General features: G+C 40.5%; 1 protein-coding gene across 3 annotated transcripts in view; it reads right to left on the bottom strand.

Moving 5' to 3' along the window:
• CARMIL1 (capping protein regulator and myosin 1 linker 1) overlaps positions 1-20139 on the bottom strand; it is a 227789-nt gene that overhangs the window by 148861 nt on the left and 58789 nt on the right. For all 3 annotated transcript variants that reach the window (XM_075213171.1, XM_075213169.1, XM_075213170.1), the window contains exons 3-4: positions 10113-10163; positions 3727-3786 (exon numbers count right to left, since the gene is read on the bottom strand). In XM_075213171.1, the coding sequence (XP_075069272.1) occupies positions 3727-3786; positions 10113-10163 (111 nt within the window). The remainder of the gene's footprint in view (positions 1-3726; positions 3787-10112; positions 10164-20139) is intronic.

Below are 20139 nucleotides of genomic sequence, written 5' to 3'. Positions count from 1 at the left end.
GTGAGTGAGCCCACTCCCTTGGCTGAGAAGCAACCCCACACATGAATGGTCTCAGGATGCTTTTCTGTAGGAATGACACAGGACTGATGGTAGCGCTCACCTTTCCTTCTCTGGACAAGCATTTTTCCAGATGCCCCAAACAATCTGTAAGGGGATTCATCAGAGAAAATGACTTTACCCCAGTCCTCAGCAGTCCAATCCATGTACCTTATGCAGAATATCAGCCTGTCACTGATGTTTTTTAATAGAGAGAAGTGGCATCTTTGCCGGCCTTCATGACACCAGGCCATCCTCCTAAAGTCTTTGTCTCACTGTGTGTGCAGATGCACTCACACCTGCCTGCTGCCATTCCTGAGCAAAATCTGCACTGGTGGTGCCCTGATCCTGCAGCTGAATCAACTTTAGGAGACGGTCCTGGTGCTTGCTGGATGTTCTTGGGTGACCTGAAGCCTTCTTCACAACTATTGAACCTCTCTCCTAGAAGTTCTTGATAAAGCCCTTTTTGTGCAAAGCAATGATGACTGCATGTGTTTCCTTGCAGGTAACCATGGTTAACAGAGGAAGAACTAAGATTTCAAGCACCACCCTCCTTTTAAAGCTTTGTGAAAAATAATATTTGTGTCATTCTCAAAACTTTTGGCCATTACTATTTCATGGGGATATTTAATTGAATACTTTTTTTTTCCTTAAGTGCGTTCTCCTGGGACTTTATATTAAGGACCGGTGCCACCATTAGGCAGCTTTAGGCGCCGGACTCTGGGGAGGGGCAGCACTATGGCCAAGTACACACAATAACAAGGTCTCTGAAAGAGACTTTGTTAGTTAGCAGGCAGTCATCTTTCCCTTGCTGCAGTCCTTACATATAAATAAAGGCGCTGCAACAAAGCAACACCGTCTTACCCCATCTCTCTGTTGCCTAGCTCCTGGCAGTGCCACCCCTAGGGGGCTAAAGAAAACAGATGGGAGGGGGAGCTGGAGAGAACGGAGGGGAGAGGGGGCTAGAGAAAACAATGGGAGAGGGGGCTGGAGAGAGCGGAGGGGAGAGGGGGCTAGAGAAAACAATGGGAGAAGGGGCTGGAGAGAACGGAGGGGAGAGGGGGCTTGAGAGAGCGGAGGGGAGAGGGGGCTGGAGAGAGCGGAGGGGAGAGGGGGCTGGAGAGAGCGGAGGGGAGAGGGGGCTGGAGAGAGCGGAGGGGAGAGGGGGCTGGAGAGAGCGGAGGGGAGAGGGGGCTAAAATAAATGGGGGGAGGGGTGCTTTATGTTCAGGAATCCCCACGAGTATTAATTTAAAAGAATTTAAAGGAACTTTAGTTTTGAGCAACCATTTTTTATTATGATTATATGCCCACAATTTGGCTCTCCCCCTGTTGCTATCTATATCATTTTACAACTGCAGAACACATTAACACACAAACAAAGGTAATCTAAATCAGTGTTTCTCAAATCCAGTCCACATGACCCCAGTGCATGTTTTCCAGGTGACAAGGGAAATAATTAGACCACCTGTGTATCTGTTACAATGTGTCAGTCAGTAATGAATACACCTGTGCTAAAGCATTAGAGATATGGAAAACGTGCACTATTAGGGGTCCTGAGGACCAGCTTTAAGAAACACTGACATACATACAGCATTTAGCTGTTTATTAAAATCTTGTTGGTAAGAGGGCATGTGAGAAAAAAGCTTTTTGGCAGGGTGGGCATGTATGTTGAGAAAAGCTGCTGGGCAGCAGACCATTTGAGAAAAAAAAGCTGGCGGGGAGGTGGAAATGTGTGAAAAAAAAAGCTGGCTAGGGCACCTGGAGCAGGGTGCATATGAGAGAAAAGCTGGTGAGCAGGGTGTGACAAAAGCGAATGGATGCAGGTGGCATATGTTGCAAATACTGGTGGGTAGACGGGCATGTATAAAAATAGGCAAGGGAAGTGTGTAAGAAAAGCAGGTGGGCAGCGGTGGGATATGTCAGTAGGAGTTAAGGTTTTTTTGCTTTTTTCTGAAATCTAACATTTGGAGCCTCCCCTCTAGATATCCTGTGTCTGCTACTGGACCGAAGTGAAGTCTGGACAGCGTTCTGCGTCAGGCATCAGTACATATGGACATCAGTGCCTCTGGATTGCAGCCTTGCCAGCCAAGAGGAAGTAAGAGCTACTATTTTTACGTTACAAATGTCAAGTGTGTGAGGGGCTAGGAAGTAGGAATTGAGGGGAGGAGCGGCGTTATGCTGAAGCTGTGCCTAGGGCACCGAGCCGCCTTGCATCTGCTCTGTTTATATTCTACATATTTATTGTAAGTATTCTGCAGTGTAGTGTGCCTGTCAGTTTAGCGCGTTTTCAACAAGAGACGTTCCTTCAGATCCGTTCCTTGTTGAATAAGGATGTTACGTATGCCCGATGTCTGTGAATTTATTTTCAAAAATGCACATTATGGCAGTTTCACATTCCTTAATGATCAGGCTCAGTATGTCTGCAAAAAAAAAAAATAACATTATTAAACTACTGCTACTGTATTTTGAGGCCTCTGTCTGGGATTTTACCCATTTAGAAATGTTTCTCTGGCAAAATGGACCACCATTTGTGTTCTTATTTTACTCAATTCTTATGTGTAAAGAAACTGAAAAATAGAAGTGCCAAGATTCAACCAGTAGACACAACGTGCAATTCAATGTCCGAAGACCCTCCTACAGCTCATCAGTGTTAGAATGTTGGCAACACAAGAGTTAATACATCCAGCTGCAATTGAAACAGCCATAAAATGGTCATATGTTCAACTGCTTATTTTTATCTGGAGCTTGGATCTGTGCTGCACATTACCAGCAAGGTCTGTTCAATGAAGGAGGCTTGTGTTTGTAGCTGTGGTTTTAGCTGGCTTTACGATCTATTGTGAAATCTACTGTAAAGTGACTCCTGGCGTTAAATACATCAGTAAGACTACAGTGCACATGACAGCAAAAACTAATTTTCCTAGGATAATATTCGATGACTAAAATTCAGCAACAGCTAGCAGGCCCCTTGTAAACAGTGACATGTCACAGAAAGCACTTCATAACATATTATATTATTTCAAGCTATGTCAACATGGTCATTCCTTAACACAGCCTTTCAGGTGAGCATACTGAAAGATACAGTGGGAATTCTATAGTCATACTTATCTTTTATGGAGAAGTATAGATATCAAATATATCCAGTTATTATTACCGCTATGCAAACAGATTCAAAAGAGATGACACTTTCATTACTCCAGATGTCACATATCACAGCGATGTATTCATAGATAGATAAAATTATACAGAATAAAATGACAGACGCCTACATGCTGTATGGGAAAATGTTTTTATTATTAGTATTTTCATTAATTAGAGACTGTCATACTTCAATAATATAATTGTACATGGAGTAGATCTCCAAAAGACTGTACCCTCCGAGAATAGGGGTATTTTAGAGGCACACAGCCGCAGGAAACCACTTTAGCTTTGACAGGTAAAGGAGAGAATATGGCATTTTCTACAGATGTTCTTAGCTTCCTGTCAAGGAAGACACTAATGCATACTACACTGATGTGGGTGCTGCCTGTTCTCACAGGAAGCTCTGCTTATATCACGCCAATTAAATAGAACTGCCTATATTTATCATGCATGGTGCATTGTCAGTTCAAAAATATTTTCATTATTATGGAATGCACATTCAATGTTTTGTTATATTACTGAAAGGCTATTTTACAGGAGATATACTTACATGGCCAGGTTTGTTGCAAATCATGCCTTGAATTTCCAAATAACTGAAAGTTAGTTCGAGCTATAAAATAAAAACAAAAAGAGAGCGACATTATTTAACACAGGAAATAAACACTATTAATACATTGCAAAAAAACTGCTGTAGTAAGAAAGCACATAAAAACCCCATGTTGATGAAGTGTAGCAACTTTTACAGTTTGTAAATAATATTTATCATTGCTTCCTGCTGTGTGTAGAACAAACATCGACTTAAACAAGGACAAAAATCTCATGAATCATTTATTTCTCAGTGCATATTTTTAAATATGACATTTCAGCAAAGTAACAAATAATACTGCAGTGGTTCATGGAATTGTGAAAGAGAATTAAAAGAAGCATAAACCTGCTTTCTACTACAACGTTGTCATGCCATAGAGTGGTGAAGATCCAACTAGACCTTCTAAAGGCTCTTGGAGTGAATAGAGATGGAGACATGCAGGTATACATTTGTTTTAAATAGTGTGCAGAACAGAAGTAGAAATGGGGAGGGTGAACAAACTTGAGGGGAAAAGGAAGATGGAAGGTTGCGTGTACAGAGAGGGTAGCTAAATGGGTATATGTAGGGAGGAGATCTAGAAAGTTGTGTAGAGTAAATGTGCAGGCAGGCTGTAGGGGTCTGTGCAGGCAGGGGAGCTGCAGAGGTGCGTGCCAGGCAGGGGAGCTGCAGAGGTGCGTGCCAGGCAGGGGAGCTGCAGGTGTGTGCTGGCTAGGGAGCTGTAGAGGTGTGTGCCAGGCAGGGGAGCTGCAGAGGTGTGTGCCAGGTAGGGGAGCTGCAGAGGTAACCACAGGCAGGGGAGCTGCAGTGGTGTGTGCGCAGGCAGGGGAGCTGCAGAGGTGTGTGCCAGGTAAGGGAGCTGCAGAAGTGCATGCAGACAGGGCAGCTGCAGAGGTGTGTGCCAGGTAGGGGAGCTGCAGAGGTAAGCACAGGCAGGGGAGCTGCAGTGGTGTGTGCGCAAGCAGGGGAGCTGCAGAGGTGTATGCGCAGGCACGTAAAAGTATTTGGACACCACTTGCTTGGTCACGACTGACCTTACAAGAAGATTCCTGTGACAGTTGCAGAACTCGCACTCACAGAGAAAGGCGAAGGCCTCATTCTTTCTTTGCCACTGCGTGTGTAGAAATTTTATTTTTTTCTGCAGATATCTTTGCCTGGATTATAGGTCTTTTTTTCTTGACCAAGGCAAAAGGTGTTTTTTTAAAAAATTTTTTGCTTCCCTGACTTAAAAACACTATGCACTTTTACATAGACTTTACAAGATGATGTAGAGGGATTACTAGCATCATGACTGGTGCCAGCAGCTGCTTGGTGCTCCTGCTCTTCTGTGTACTGCTGTGAATCCATATGGATAACACCGTACACTTTGACTGCAAATTTAGAAGAAAAGCCTGTCAGGCCTAGTATTTGTATTTCAGCAATGACAGTCAGCAAATGGAGCAATGGAGCTCTCCTCTTTGTGTGTTACCTATATAACACTGTAGAATGTGACTGCCGAATTACACCAAGCCTGCCAGCATTAGTAATGGGACAAACTAAACAATCCTACATCAAACTTTCACTTTTTAATACTTTGTTGTAAATTCTTTGCAGGTAATTACAGCCTGAACTCTGGAATGCATATACATCACCAGACACTGGGTTTCATCCATGGTGATGCTCTGCCAGGCCTCTACTGCAAATGTCTTCAGTTCCTGCTTGTTCTTGGGGCATTTTCTCTTCAGTTTTGTCTTCATCAAGTGAAATGCATGCTCAATCGGATTCAGGTCAGGTGATGACTTGGCCATTGCATAACATTCCACTTGTTAGCCTTAAAAAACTCTTTGGTTGCTTTTGCAGTATGCTTCGGCTCATTGTCCATCTGAGCTGTGAAGCGCCGTTAAATGAGTTCTAAAGCATTTGACTGAATATGAGCAGATAATAATGCCTGAAACACTTCAGAATTCATCCTGTAGCTTTTGTCAGCAGTCACATCATCAATAGATACAAGGGAACCAGTTCCATTGGCAGCCATACATGCCCACGCCATGACACTACCACCACCATGCTTCACTGATAAGGTGATATGTTTTGGATCATGAGCAGTTTCTTTCCTTCTCCATACTCTTTTCTTCCCATCACTCTCGTACAAGTTGATCTTTGTCTCATCTGTCCATAGGATGTTGTTCCAGAACTGTAATGGCTTTTTTAGATGTTGTTTGGCAAACTCTAATCTGATCTTCCTGTTTTTGTGGCTCACAAATGGTTTACATCTTGTAGTGAACCCTCTATATTCACTCTTGTGAAGTCTTCTCTTAATTGTTGACTTTGACACATATACACCTACCTCCTTGAGAGTGTTCTTGATTTGGCCAACTGTTGTGAAGGGGTTTTTCTTCACCAGGGTAAAAATTCTTTTGTCATTCACCACAGTTGTTTTCCGTGGTCTTCCGGGTCTTTTGGTGTTGCTGAGCTCTCCGGTGCGTTCTTTCTTTTTAAGAATGTTCCAAACAGTTGATTTGGCCACACCTAATGTTTTTGCTATCTCTCTGATGGGTTTGTTTTGATATTTCAGCCTAATGATGGCTTGCTTCACTGGTAGTGTCAGCTCTTTGGATCTCATATTGAGAGTCGACAGCAACAGATTCCAAATGCAAATGTCACACCTAGAATCAACTCCAGACCTTTTACCTGCTTAATTGATGATGAAATAAAGAGGGAATAGCGCACACATGTCCATGAAATAGCTTTTGAGTCGATTGTCCCATTACTTTCTACACTGTTCACCTGATTTGGATGTAAATACCCTCAAATTAAAGTCTGCAGTTAAAGCACATCTTGTTAGTTTCATTTCAAATCCATTGTGGTGGTGTATAGAGCCCAAAATATGAGAATTGTGTCGATGTCCCAATATTTATGGACTTGAATGCAGAGAACATCTAAAGATTTGAAGGCTGTGGGAAAGCCTGATTGGACAGGGTAGGGAATTCCATAAGTGGAGTAGCAGCACGAAAGAAGACTTGTATATGGGAATGAGAGATGGTTACCAGAGATGAGATAAGGCGCAGGTCAGAGGTAGATCTAAGAGGGTGAGAGGGAGAGTATTTTGAGATGAGATTTGAGATGTATGAAAGGGCTTTGTAAATAAGTGTGAGTAATTTCAATAGGATTCTAGAGGAAACAGGGATCCAATGTAGGATTGAAGTAGGGATATATGGGTGTCAGATATGCCAGATAGCAGGAGGTTGCAGTAGTCAAGACGGGAGATGATGAGTGAATGGATAACAACTTTGTGGGGGAATTTTTATCTTTGCTTCATCACGTTCAGCAGATCCTAATCAATGGCCAAGCAACTACTAAACTCTCAATAAATGTCTGAGAATCAATCGCAAACCTCATATCAAGCAGGTTGCTAGTTCGAATGTTTGTCATCATCCGCTACTTACATCTGCCCCTGACCACCCGCAAATAATAACATTTCATATCTCACATCTCTGACTACATCTCAGTCTGAATCTGTATGCATTTGCTCGAACGCGTCCTTACAACACTCCGTTTCTTTTCCATGCACTAAGGGGCCCAGGCCAAACCATGAAAGAGCCCTAGAACATTATTCCTCCTCCACCAAATATAGTTTTCATTACACATTTGGCAGCAAGCATTCTCCTGGCAGCTGCCAAATGCAGATTTGTCAGTCAGTCTGCCAGATGGTGAAGCGGGAGTCGTCATTCTAGAGAATGCATATCCACTGCTCCAGTGTGAATTGGGTATGTGCTTTTTCCCACTCCAGTCAATGGTAGGTATTATACATGGTGATCTAGGGCTTGTGGCAGACAAGCCTCCCAATGAACAGTTCATGAAGCTCCCAATGAACAGTTCTAGTGCTGATGTTGCTTCCAGAGGCAGTTTGGAACTGAGGACGGGCGATTTTTATGTGCTATGTCCTTCAGCTTCTGTGACCTTGTGTGACCTACAGCTTTATGGCTACGCTGCTTTTGCTCCTAGATGTTTCCACTTCACAGTAACACCACTTATAGTTGACGGGGGCAGCGCTAGCAGGGCAGAAATTTTACAAACGGACTTGTTGGAAAAGTGGAATCCTGTGACAATACCACGTTGAAAGTGACTGAGCTCTTCAGACACATTCTTGATTTTATGCATCGGTTACCAATGGGTATGGCTGAAATTGCCAAAAACACCAATTAGAAGGGGTGTCCACATATTTTTGGCCATGTAGTGTATAAGAAAGATTTGAACTTCAGTGAATCTTGGTCATCATCATCACTATTTATTTATATAGCGCCACAGATTCCGCAGCGCTGTACAGAGAACTCATTCACATCAGTCCCTGCCCCATTGGAGCTTACAGTCTAAATTCCCTAACATGCACAAACAGACCGAGAGAGAGAGAGAGACTAGGGTAAATTTTGATAGCAGCCAATTAGTATGTTTTTTGTTTGTGGGAGGAAACCGGAGCACCCGGAGGAAACTCACGCAAACATGGGAAGAACATACAAACTCCACACATATAAGGCCATGGTCTCGAATTGAACTCATGGCCCCAGTGCTGTGAGGCAGAAGTGCTAACCACTTAGCCACAGTGCTGCCCAAGATCACACATATAATAATAACGGTCATGGGCACAGTTATTTACTGCCTATCAAAACTGCAATGACAGTCTCAATACCAGGCTCAATTTTAAAGTCAAATTTGCTGCCCAAGAAATGTTTGATACTTTAAATGCAAAGAGTTTAAGGAGTGATATCCATTAAATCATTTGGTTCTCAACCATTCAGTTTAAAAAAAAATGGAAACTAAATTCTGTCATTTTATTATGAATTTATTTGTAAGTGATGGATTAGCAAGCCTATGGCCGAAAGAACAATTAAGTGAAAGAATAATTCAACTGTTTTACACTCACAGTTACACAATCATGAGCAATGACTTTGGAAAGATCCAGACATTTGTCATACCCCAGCACTGTTTACCTGCACCATAATGTACAGTAAGAGCAACACACACAGAGCACACAATCAATATATAACATCATAGAAACTGACAGAGGTGGTGGGGTAAAGGAAAAAATTTGACAGTGTATAACATTCTATTGGTATATTCGTGATAAATGCTTCCACTTTAGAGAAGTCAAAAATGATACAAGTCTTCAGTTTATCTCATTGTCGGACAAGACCATTAGTTACACAGAGAGCCCCATAGACTCTCATATGATTTGAAATGATTCATCCATACTTTGTTCATGGACTTAATATCCCATGACACCAGCACTATGAGATCCACCAGTCGAGTATAAAATTCGAAAAGAGCACAATGCATTGAAGACAATGCAATTTTGTAAGAGTAGACACACATACACGCTGAAGTATTTTTATGAGAATTTGCACTGTTTACTAAATGCGTATTTATTTTTTTGTGAATGCACAATTTTTTAAAATACAACCGGTAACAATAAAATAACAAACTAAAAAAAATGGAAAAAAAATAACTAATTTTTTCCAATAAAAAAAAACATGTATTTGGGGATTTGTTGTTGTTTTTTTTTTTTATTTCATCTATTATTTTAAAATACCTAACTAAATTTCAAAAAAAGTACTGTTATTCTGTGCTTACCTACTGACACAATGCTACTGAAACAAAGACAATGCCATTTCGGTCATCGCTATCATCCATTATTTACAGCTGACCTGTAGCAGGTACAAAAGATATGGCTAAAGACTTCCGAGCATATGCTAATCACAGGATTTGAATTAGCCGCATCTGCATGAACACACCCTTACTGTATGTAAGTCCGGACTTCCCTCCCCCGTTCCGTCTCTCAAGTCGTAAGTGTCAGATGCGTGCGGATATGAATTCCGTGCAGTTGCTTCATTTGCGTAACTTTGGTTACTGGAAATGCGCAGTGATAATTCACGCAAGATATGATATGCCAACGGTTGTACGTTTGGACTTCAATCAGGCACTTTATCTCTTCTGGGAAGCTAACCACAGCCCGATGCTGAATTGGATACAATTTACGCTCAAAAAAGCCACCCATAAAAATATTGTATTTACATCCATATGTTGAGTCAGCGATACGTCAAGCTCTACATCCACACACACACACAAACAGGTCATAAGCAGAAAAAACGTTTGTTAACTTTAATTTGATAGTGAAAACCACATTCGCTATTAGGCTTACATAATAAAGCAAATATAATACTCCTTGCATACGAACATGGCGCGCTTTACTGTGCTTGGCCTATGTTAGACAGCCCCTTTCCTCACTGTTTTTTTTTTGTTTTTTTTAACAGTTTCAAGGTATGTGCTACAAACAGTACAAGGGTCAGAAGAAGCAGCAGTATAAAAGGGGAACCTACCTTGGTTGGAACTCTTGCTGTAAGTATAAAGGCTCGACATGACGCTAGGACCTGTAAAATATAAACAAGATAGAAATTACACAATATCCACTAGCACCATCTGCTGTAAGCAACGTAAACCTTTAAGAATACTATTTGACCATGCTTCTTTTACACGTCTAGTAAAGGTCTCTAATTTTTTTTATTGAAAGCTAGCCACACTCACAATCTATAGAATGAGCATATAAAGCAGTATGATGACATGACAATAGTTTATTTAGAAGAATACAACTTTAGGCTGGCTGATGGGAGGACCCATGCAGAGATTGTTTTGTGGAGCAAGATTACTAAAATTAAGGGTGCACATTTTTGGGTGAATTCTTGCTTTGGACAAGGACCCACAGCCTTTTCTACACTGCAAGAAAAGGCTGCACCAGTTTAGAGTAGGAGGAGACGGGTACTAGTCTTTTACTGGGATATATTTTGCACCTTACTGTTGCACACTGGTGGAAAATATCTAGGTGCATTTTGCCCAATATAATAAAAAAAATTAAAATGAATTTAAGTCATAAAGTAGGTTAAACCGAGCAGTATTTCAGAGTATAAACTGAATACATTTATTAAATAAAATGAGTGGTTATATGGTGGAAGGATGTTGGACTTTAAGGCATACCTCCCAACCTTTTATCCAACCTCCCAACCTTTTATCACTAAACACTTCTTGAATGCCGCATGCCCTTTGAAGCGCTCCGACCAGTGGGACACAGCACTCAAATTAGGACAGATCCGCCTAAATGAGGACAGTTGGGAGGTACATTAATGCGATGTTTATACCTTTGCACAGAAAAGTAGGTGCACACTCATGTGGTTGGCCTAGATAGATGCACTTGTGCAAAACCAAAATTTGCAATGTGCATCGTAGGTGCTTCAAAAATAACCTCCACAATCTTTAGAGGTACATTTCAATGTTTCAGGGACAGGTTACACTCCGTATCATTAACATTGAGGCATTAAACAGAGTTTACAGTTATAAAGCTTACCAAATTCCTCAAACATCTTCTTAAACCCCCTTGGCTATTCTACCCATTCCCCCCCACACAGTTTGTGCAAAACTTTCATGTATTCTCTTTCTATACTCAAACAACCCTCTGACCCCAAAGCCAATATTGTTGTGTGACTGGTCCAAATAGCCCCACAGAGCACATTGCCACATTGCAATCTGGCTGGACCAATATATAATATATAGCACTTATCCTCATGTATCAAACTCCTATAGATTTGTAGCTTGCGAACAGGGCTATCTTGCCTCTTTGTATTTCTGTTAATACCCAGTCTCGTTTTATTACAGTCTTTGTTCTCTATTGTAAATCACTGCTGAATATGCAAGCACTGTATGAATGAAACATTATTAATAAATCATTAACGCTTCCCTATTTATTATTAAAGGATAATTCCATCCAAAACTAAAAAAAAAGTAAGGAGATTTTTATATCAGCTGAATTATCATTCATATATTTCTGTAATATCTAAAAACAATGACTGGGATGGTTTCAGCAGACAGAAATAAACACAAAGTAAATAAAAGCACAATTGATCTAGTACTTCAATTTACATTAAGTGATGTCATGTGTGAGAAGGAAGCCATGAAGTTCTCCAATGGTAGGAACTACCTGTGTGTTTGTTCACTATCCATATCCTGCCAAAAATCGCTTATGAATCTATACAAGACTATACTAACAACATGAATAACCAAATAACATATATGCAAAGAATGCAAGGCAAATGTTACAATCGTCTATCACATTCTAGGTTTTGAATGGGTTACAATTAAAAGTAGGGGCAGAACACAGTATATATAATATAGGGGTGGTGTGAATAATTTTACTATAAACAGCTATGAAATATTCTAACCTCTGTCACTTTCTGATATCACTGTTCATCAAACAATAGCTTTCATTATTGTGGCCATTTTAGAACATGCCAAATAAAATGCCATACATTGACACACATAATAAAACTTACACACGCTACATCAAAAAAAATATTAAATTGATGGAAAGTAATATATTAATAAAGTTAATAATTTAGTATGGACCAAAACAGACCAAAACACATATTTGTTATCACTTTAAGTATTATAAGCTGCAGATATTTCTTGGGTTTAATTCATACTTGCCAACTTACAATTTCTCCCCTCAGGGATCTCCCAGAGGAGATTCCATGGGGCAAGTGTGGGAAGTGGCGTGGCCTTAGCCCCTCCCCTTGTGAATTTGCAATGCTAGGGAGTGGCTTAATGACGCAATTCATGTAATTAAGCCCCACCTTCCCTGGGAGGGAGGATGCTCTATCGGGAGGGAAGAACCATGAAAAAAAATTTTTTCCATGTAAATGGCTATGAATTAAAAAGGGTGGTTACTCAACCATGGTACTAAGAACAGCCCTTTATGGTCCAAAAAAATGATATCTATATAAAACTTGCATTGGTAGAGTAAAACTTTCAAGAGTATTCCTTATGAAAGAAAAAAATTGCATAGCTTCCTGAGGTGTAATGTTTCACGGACCCCTGGAAGTTAAAGGGTTATTCATCTGTATACTGTATGATATTGCATTTGTTATAAAACAAAAGTTAGTATGCCTAAAACCACTTTTACGAAATTATCTCTTTGCTAAACGGGAACATAAACCATTTGCTTGAGCATTTGCTACTGAATTGTCCTGTCATACAGTACAAACAACATTATTAGTATCACCACCCTTTCATACACCTCAAACTTCAACTGAGATAACCTCCCTCACGACCCCTTAAATCTACTTCTGATCTGCATCTCACCCTGTCTCATTCCAACCTGCAAGACTTCTCCTGTGCAGTTACCCACTTATGGAATTCCATATCAAGCCCACCCAGACTCTCCCGCAGCCTCTAAATGTTGAAACACTCTCTAAAAACTCTTTATTAGAGCTTCCCCTACTCCCATCTATTCTACTTACACTGGTATACCCTCACAACTGTCCCAATCTCCACGCGCTCTGCGTTGCTGTTCATCATCATCTATTTATATAGCGCCACTAATTCAGCAGCACTGTACAGAGAACTCACATCAGTCCCTGCTCCATTGGAGCTTACACAGACTAAATTCCCTGAAACACACACACAAATACTAGGGTCAATTTGATAGCAGCCAATTAACCTACCAGTATGTTTTTGGCGTGTGGGAGGAAACCGGAGCACCTGGAGGAAACCCACGCAAACACGGAAAGAACATAAAACTCCACACAGATAAGGCCATGGTTGGGAATTTAACTCATAACCCCAGTGATGTGAGGCAGAAGTGCTAACCACTAAGCCACCTTGTTGCAGTTGTGCCCCTTTCCCACTACATTGCAAGCTCGCTCATGAGCAGGGCTCTCGTTATCCTCTTTATTCATATATCTGCATTTATTTATTGGTACTACCTTGTACAGCCCTATTTTATTTATGCTCTGTTTTTCCCACTCTCTGATGCTGCGGAGCCCTGGGACACCTTACAAATCAATAACAACAAAAAGTGTATACATACAGCTTGTTCAGACTTTGTACATCAAATCAAACAGTGTAGCCTCTATAAAATAAAATGGATATGGTGCATTTCATCCACATTTCGTAAGCAGAAGAATCATAATTTGTCATTGTTTGTATGTCAAGGACAATCGGCAAGGTGGAAAATTTACCACGACCTATATCGGTTTTGCAATGATGAGCAACATCCTTCTTTTACGTGTCTTTACTTAAATTATATTTTATGCTCCAGAGAATAAAGGATATAGGTCAACAGAACGGTAAATCTGCAATTTGAAAAGCTCACGCATACTGAAAGAGCAATTGAATTTATCAATGGCTTTACACTTTCAATCAGGATGGCTGCTGCGGTTGATTAAATTGCTTCCTACAAATACTGTGGCTTGAAATGAACATCAGGTGACACTCTGCCACCTCTCAGCAGGCACTCTCCTGGCATTTCTCCTCTGAGGTTATGCTGCCTGATACGTGATGACAAAAATATGCACTTAGTAATTGCTACAAATCCGCAGCATAGTTCAAACCTTCTTCCTTGCAGAAAATAAGCTTAAGGACACAATAGAAGGCAGTAAGAAATGAATGTGGTTGGAACATCAGCAATTCTATTTACATTTTTTTAAAAAGCACATATCACCAACTCACAGTGGAACAATTCATGAGAGTACAGTCTATCAATTCGCTATTCCAGGCTGAACCCGCCAAATGGATTCACAGGCCCTAGTGTGGCGCTTCTTTGACAAACCTGGTGCTTTGTGCGCAACATTGAAGTACTGAGACATCAAACCCCATAGTCCTCATGATCACCTCCATTAGGCTCCCAAGGGATGTCAGGGGACTTTGTATAAATTCTTCCCCGATGCTACTGTGTCTGGGAGACTCCAGAGAGAACAGACAAATCTCCTGGAGATCTTACTTGGGGCAAGGCAGTGGGACACTCCCAAGCACTGCCACCCTCCCCCACTTAACACTTCTTAAAACTTTATGGTGGTGGGCGAGGTTTGATAATGCAATAGTGGTGGCCACTTGATGAAGTGAATTGTGTCATCAAGCCCCACTCACATCTTCTCTTGCTACCTGGAAGCAAAGTAGGAAAAATAGGAAAGTATGGCATAGTTCCTAGCAGACTAATAGCACGTATTTTCAGGATTACAGGTTTAGACCATAAAATGGCTGCGCAAATTGATGGCTGGTGCTAATTAGTTATTGTTATTAAGATTGCATTAACATTTATGTCTAAAGCACTGGCATACTCCGCAGAACAAACACAGTAATTGCAAAGATGTGCTTGTTTTTTCACTCAAATCAAACTAATGGATCACAAGAGGCACCATGCAATTTGATTGGATGAAAAAAGCTTAATATCCACTGTATTGAGCAAATCTTCTCCCCAATTTAGCATAAACCAAGGGATACCTTGCATGGGGCGCTCACAGTTCACACTGTACTCGCCCCTGCCTCCACTGGTTAAAGGTTCCTTCTCAAGGAATCAACACTCTTGGGAACTGTGTATGAATACAATGGGTGCTGAAGCGGATCAATAATGTTGACCTGACAGCATTGCAGGTCTTCTATTCATCATTCTTGTTAAACATCACCATCACTGTATTCATTAAAATTTGTGTCGATTCCTGGACAGTGGATCATGATCATAATTTATTTATATAGCGCCACAGATTCCGCAGAGCTGTACAGAGAACTCACTCACATCAGTCCCTGCCCCATTGGGGGTGGGGAGAGAGAGAGCGCGAGAGGAGAGAGAGAGACGAGAGAGAGAGAGGGAGAGAGATTAATTTTACTAGCAGCCTACTAGTATGTTTTTGGAGTGTGGGAGGAAACCGGAGCACCCAGCAAAATCCCACGTATACACGAGGAGAACATACAAACTCCACACAGATATGGCCATGGTCGGGAATTGAACTCATGAATCATTTAAATGGGTGAGGCAGGGAAAAGTACAGCAACAACTGCAGGGGTCTCAGAAGCATCCAAAGGTTTACAGTTACCAGGGGGGTGGGGTTGTTTTATAACAAAACAAATTTGCCTGGATTTCTTTTTTTTATTAATTTCTAACCTGAGATTACAATTTTCATTGGGACACTCGGAACACAGTGTGACAAATTAACTTGTCCATAGTCACAAGGAGCAGACAGTGGGATACAAACCTGAACCTCCAGCAAATCTCTCTATGTCATTGTTACAGGGTCAATGGCCTTAACTATTGAGCTTCTCTTTGCAGCATAATAACATTTCCCAAATAAAGTTTGTTTTGTGAAGTCACAACACTTCTTAACCACTTTTTATTTATTATATATATTTTTTTTTAGTTATTGCAATGAGCACTTTAGTATTACGCAGCTGACCCTCAAAATCAACTCTTCCGCCTAAACGCATAAAGTACTGCAAAGAATGAAGCACAGATTATCACTAGGTTGCTGAAACAATACTATGGCTATCAGCAACCCGTCTCTTCTAATAAAGCTCAGCTTGCAGACTTCATTACCTCCACTTTGTCTCTCCTGCTGGTTTTTCTTGACATATGAGCTCTAGAACCTCATCATGATTCTAATGTCTCATGAACTAGTCTACAACAAAACAATAGATATGTTTATCCAGCTAGCACAACATTTTTATAAAAACACAAATCAGCAAACAATGTTGTAATGTATGTTACAGCATCAATTCAGTAATTCATGAGACGGGTTGTCTTTTGTTAGAAAAATAATGCAAAATGCTACAATGTCAATAAATGCATTAGTAATAACACAGGTGCTAATTAAGATCAAATATATTGACTAAATTGTATTATATATTTTACAATTCTACGTGGATTCTCAATGCTGTTAATAGGGATGTAGTACAGAGAGGAAACCGGTCAATAATCACATGAATGCTTTGCATGAGCCATGCTTTTTTCGGTTTGAACAGGCAGCAATTAATAGAAATAGAGAAGGATTTGGTGGCAGAGTTGCAATCGACCAATTATCACATGGAGTGTTCAACATAATGTATACCAGTGGATGGAACCACTTCGCTACAAGCCAGCAGCTATTCTCCATGCCATCATATGCTGGATTGCGCCACAGGCACAGAAAGTTTTTGCTTCATCTGCTTAAGGAAGGAGGATTCACTAACTCATCTGTGACTGCTCACCCCGTTGTTACTAATCATGCAGGACAAACGTAGAACGCAGAATATGCAACGGAAAAAATATTGCTCACATTGGTACTTTATGTCCTTTTCTTGTAAATGTTAATTCTGGCCAAAATATCCACCACTTTACTATCACTACTTTTAATGCTCTCCCTTACATATATTTATGAAAGAACAATAAACGTAAATATCCTTGACGCCTCGTTCACACCTACCTGCTGTTAATATGGTTTTCAAACACTAATGGGTGTCTGAAATCAGCATTAAAAAATGATGAATGGTTTCTTATGAGCTTATTCCCATAAATGCATTCTAAAACGTAAACGTTGCTTTTACAATTTTACATATTATAGATTGTATTAGTGAAAAGTACAAACACATGAAAAGTACAAGGAGAATGTGGTAGAAAAAACAAAAAAAAAATCACTAAAATGCATGTACAGCATGTGTTAGTTTTGTGTATTTCTACCCATTTTACCAGTGTATATGTGTGAACGAGTCCAAAACATGCCACTTTTCTACTGTGCACAAAATAAATTTTGACAACTATTCATAAGTAATGTAGGTGGAAGTGAGAGGGGGTTACCGGAGAGAGACGAGGTGAGGGACAGGACAGAGGTAGGTTTCAGAGGGGGAGTATTTGGAGATGAGATTTATGATGTATGAAGAGTGGTGTTGTCAAAGGGCTTTGTAGGTAAGGATGGGTAATTGAAATTGGATGCTGGAGACATAGGAAACTAGTGTAGGGGTTTGCAAAGTGGTGTGGCAGATGTGAAAAGGCGAGAGTAGAAGATTAGTCCTGCTGCAGCATTTAAGATGGTTTGAATCTGGAATAGATAGGTGAGAATGACAGATAAGAGGAGGTTGCAATAATCAAGACAGTAGATGATGAGAGTGGATATGAGTTTTGGTAGTATTTTGGGAAAGAGTGTATTCTGGAAAAATTTCTAAGGTGGAGGTGACAGTACTATGAAAGAGACTGGACGTGAGGAATAAAGCAGAGGGTGGAGTCAAAGAAGTGGGTTTGGACATTGAGGAGATTGTGGTGTTATTGATGGCGAGGGAGATATGAGGGGAGGTGGTGACTCTGGGAGGAGGGAAGATGAAAACCTTCGACTTGGACATGTTGCGCTTGAGGTAGCATTGGGACATGCATGTGGAGATAGCAGAGCGACTGCTGGTTACATGAGATAGTACAGAAGGGGAGAAGAGGTAGATTTGGGTACAGTCAGCATAGAGGTGGTACTGGAGGCCGAATAAGCAAAAATTAAATGCTATATTATAATGAAAGCAAGTTATCAAGTTCCACATACATCTCGCCATGGTGAGCACAGATATGGAGAAGACATGGCTATAGCAGTATGATGGGTCATTGTTACTGTGTGTACTATCAATGTCTGAATGAATTGTAGTGAGCCCCTACCCATCGCACCTTTTGCCACTTATAATTGATTGAGCAACTTGCCTTTGTTTCCACGATCAATGATTGCCACATTATAGTCACCACACTGTAGTAAAACGTTCACAATGGGTCAAGATAATTAGTCACCACATTATTTTCCTTCCGCTCCATCTCCCAGCGTTAAAAAATGTCCACGCTGCCATGCCAACTTCAAGCTTCTGAGCTTCCTTGGGAGGGAGGAAAATGAATAGGTCATTAAATGACACCCATGTTTTTATCAGTGGGGCATGTGGCAGTGCAGACGGATGTCAACAACAACATGTTTTACACACATCTTAAATGTAACTGTCGAAGTCAGCAAATTGGATAAAGTCATTTCAATTTAAAATCGAGCAAAACTTGGTTGTCTTTGTCTGAAATTATGCGTAGAGCACGCTACGGCGTGGAGAAGCGTATCCAGCCGCAACACGTGGCAATAACAGGTTTTACACTTTTACTCACATTCACACGAACATACACATTTGTAATTAGTACACATTAATTGTAGTTGCAACACATAGTTATTTATGTCGAAATATAGCGGTGTTTATGTTCAATATTATAAGTTATATACATGTTAGTGAAATCAAAGGTTCAGGTTGCAGGAAATATGTCATGTTTAGTATCATTTTAATCCCCTATTCATCCGCAGTTGTCCGGTTCATTCGCTGAACGGATCGCACATTGCAAACTCTAGTTAGCGATGTTAGGGAATAAATGTTTAAAATGATGCGGACTGTATAATGTAAATAGACTAGTTTAAACTGGATTGGCGGGAACATCGGAGTGCATCCCCTGGAGAGCTGACCCCCACCTTTGGATATTTTGGTTTGAACTGACCTATGACCTGCAGTCCACTGGACCCTCCTGAAGCCTGGACAAATAGAAGCAAGCCACATAATCTGCATTGTTTTACTGTATTCACTGACTGTATATAAGCAGGGGCTCTGGACTTAGTGGACAGTCTTCTTGAACACAGCCTTCAGACCTGAATGACTGTACACTGGATCCAGAGCGCCTGCGATAAGTAACAGCTGTACTTATTTTATTCTGATTTGTTATTCTGCTACTTTTGGCTATTAAATTACTTTGTGCTTTGGAACCACACATCGGCAATCGACAATCGTTATTGCATAGCAATCAGACGTGCATAACATAGCCTTTCAGAAACTTGAAGCACTGTTCTGAATTACATGGAAAAGATGGTCTCACTTCAGCCACTCCTGTGCTATTCCAAATTGCCTGTTGTCCAGAGAACCTTAACAACTTGCTCCAATATCAACTGAAAAACCTCAATGCAGCTGGATTTCAACACTGGCATGTTAGAAAGGTTTCGTTAGCCAAAATGATTACATCATCACTAATACAAAATTGCTAGGAGATATCTATATAAAAGCCAGATGAACAGTCCCGATAATGAAGACTATGATTATATACATAGTTTGTGGGTATATGAGAACCATCAAGCATATCACACACATTTCAAATCCACTGGAAAAAATAATAATAAATACATTGTATTTTTCATATATTTTTACTAGATTGAAAATGGCCTGGGGTCATGAGTACGATTCCGATTGTGTTTGCTTGGATTTGCTCCGGGTGCTCTGGTTTCCTCCGACAGCCCAAAAACATACTGATAGGTTGATTGGCTGCTAACTAAATTGGATCCTGGTGTATGTGTGTGTATTAGGGAACGTATACTGTAAACTGCAATATGGCAGAGACTGATGTGAATGATAAATATTCTCGGTACAGAGTTGTACAATATGTGGTGCTATATAAATAGACAATAGTAATCATAATATAATAATAAAAAGCCCGTGAACCGTTCCAGATTGCTTGAAAAAAGAAATAATACTACTTACTGAAGGTGAGTGGTAATTACAATTTAGCTTTTC

This window comes from Mixophyes fleayi, chromosome 5 (assembly GCF_038048845.1).
Source record: "Mixophyes fleayi isolate aMixFle1 chromosome 5, aMixFle1.hap1, whole genome shotgun sequence".
Classification (NCBI taxonomy): Eukaryota; Metazoa; Chordata; class Amphibia; order Anura; family Limnodynastidae; genus Mixophyes; species Mixophyes fleayi.
This window is presented reverse-complemented; position numbering and strand designations above follow the sequence as displayed.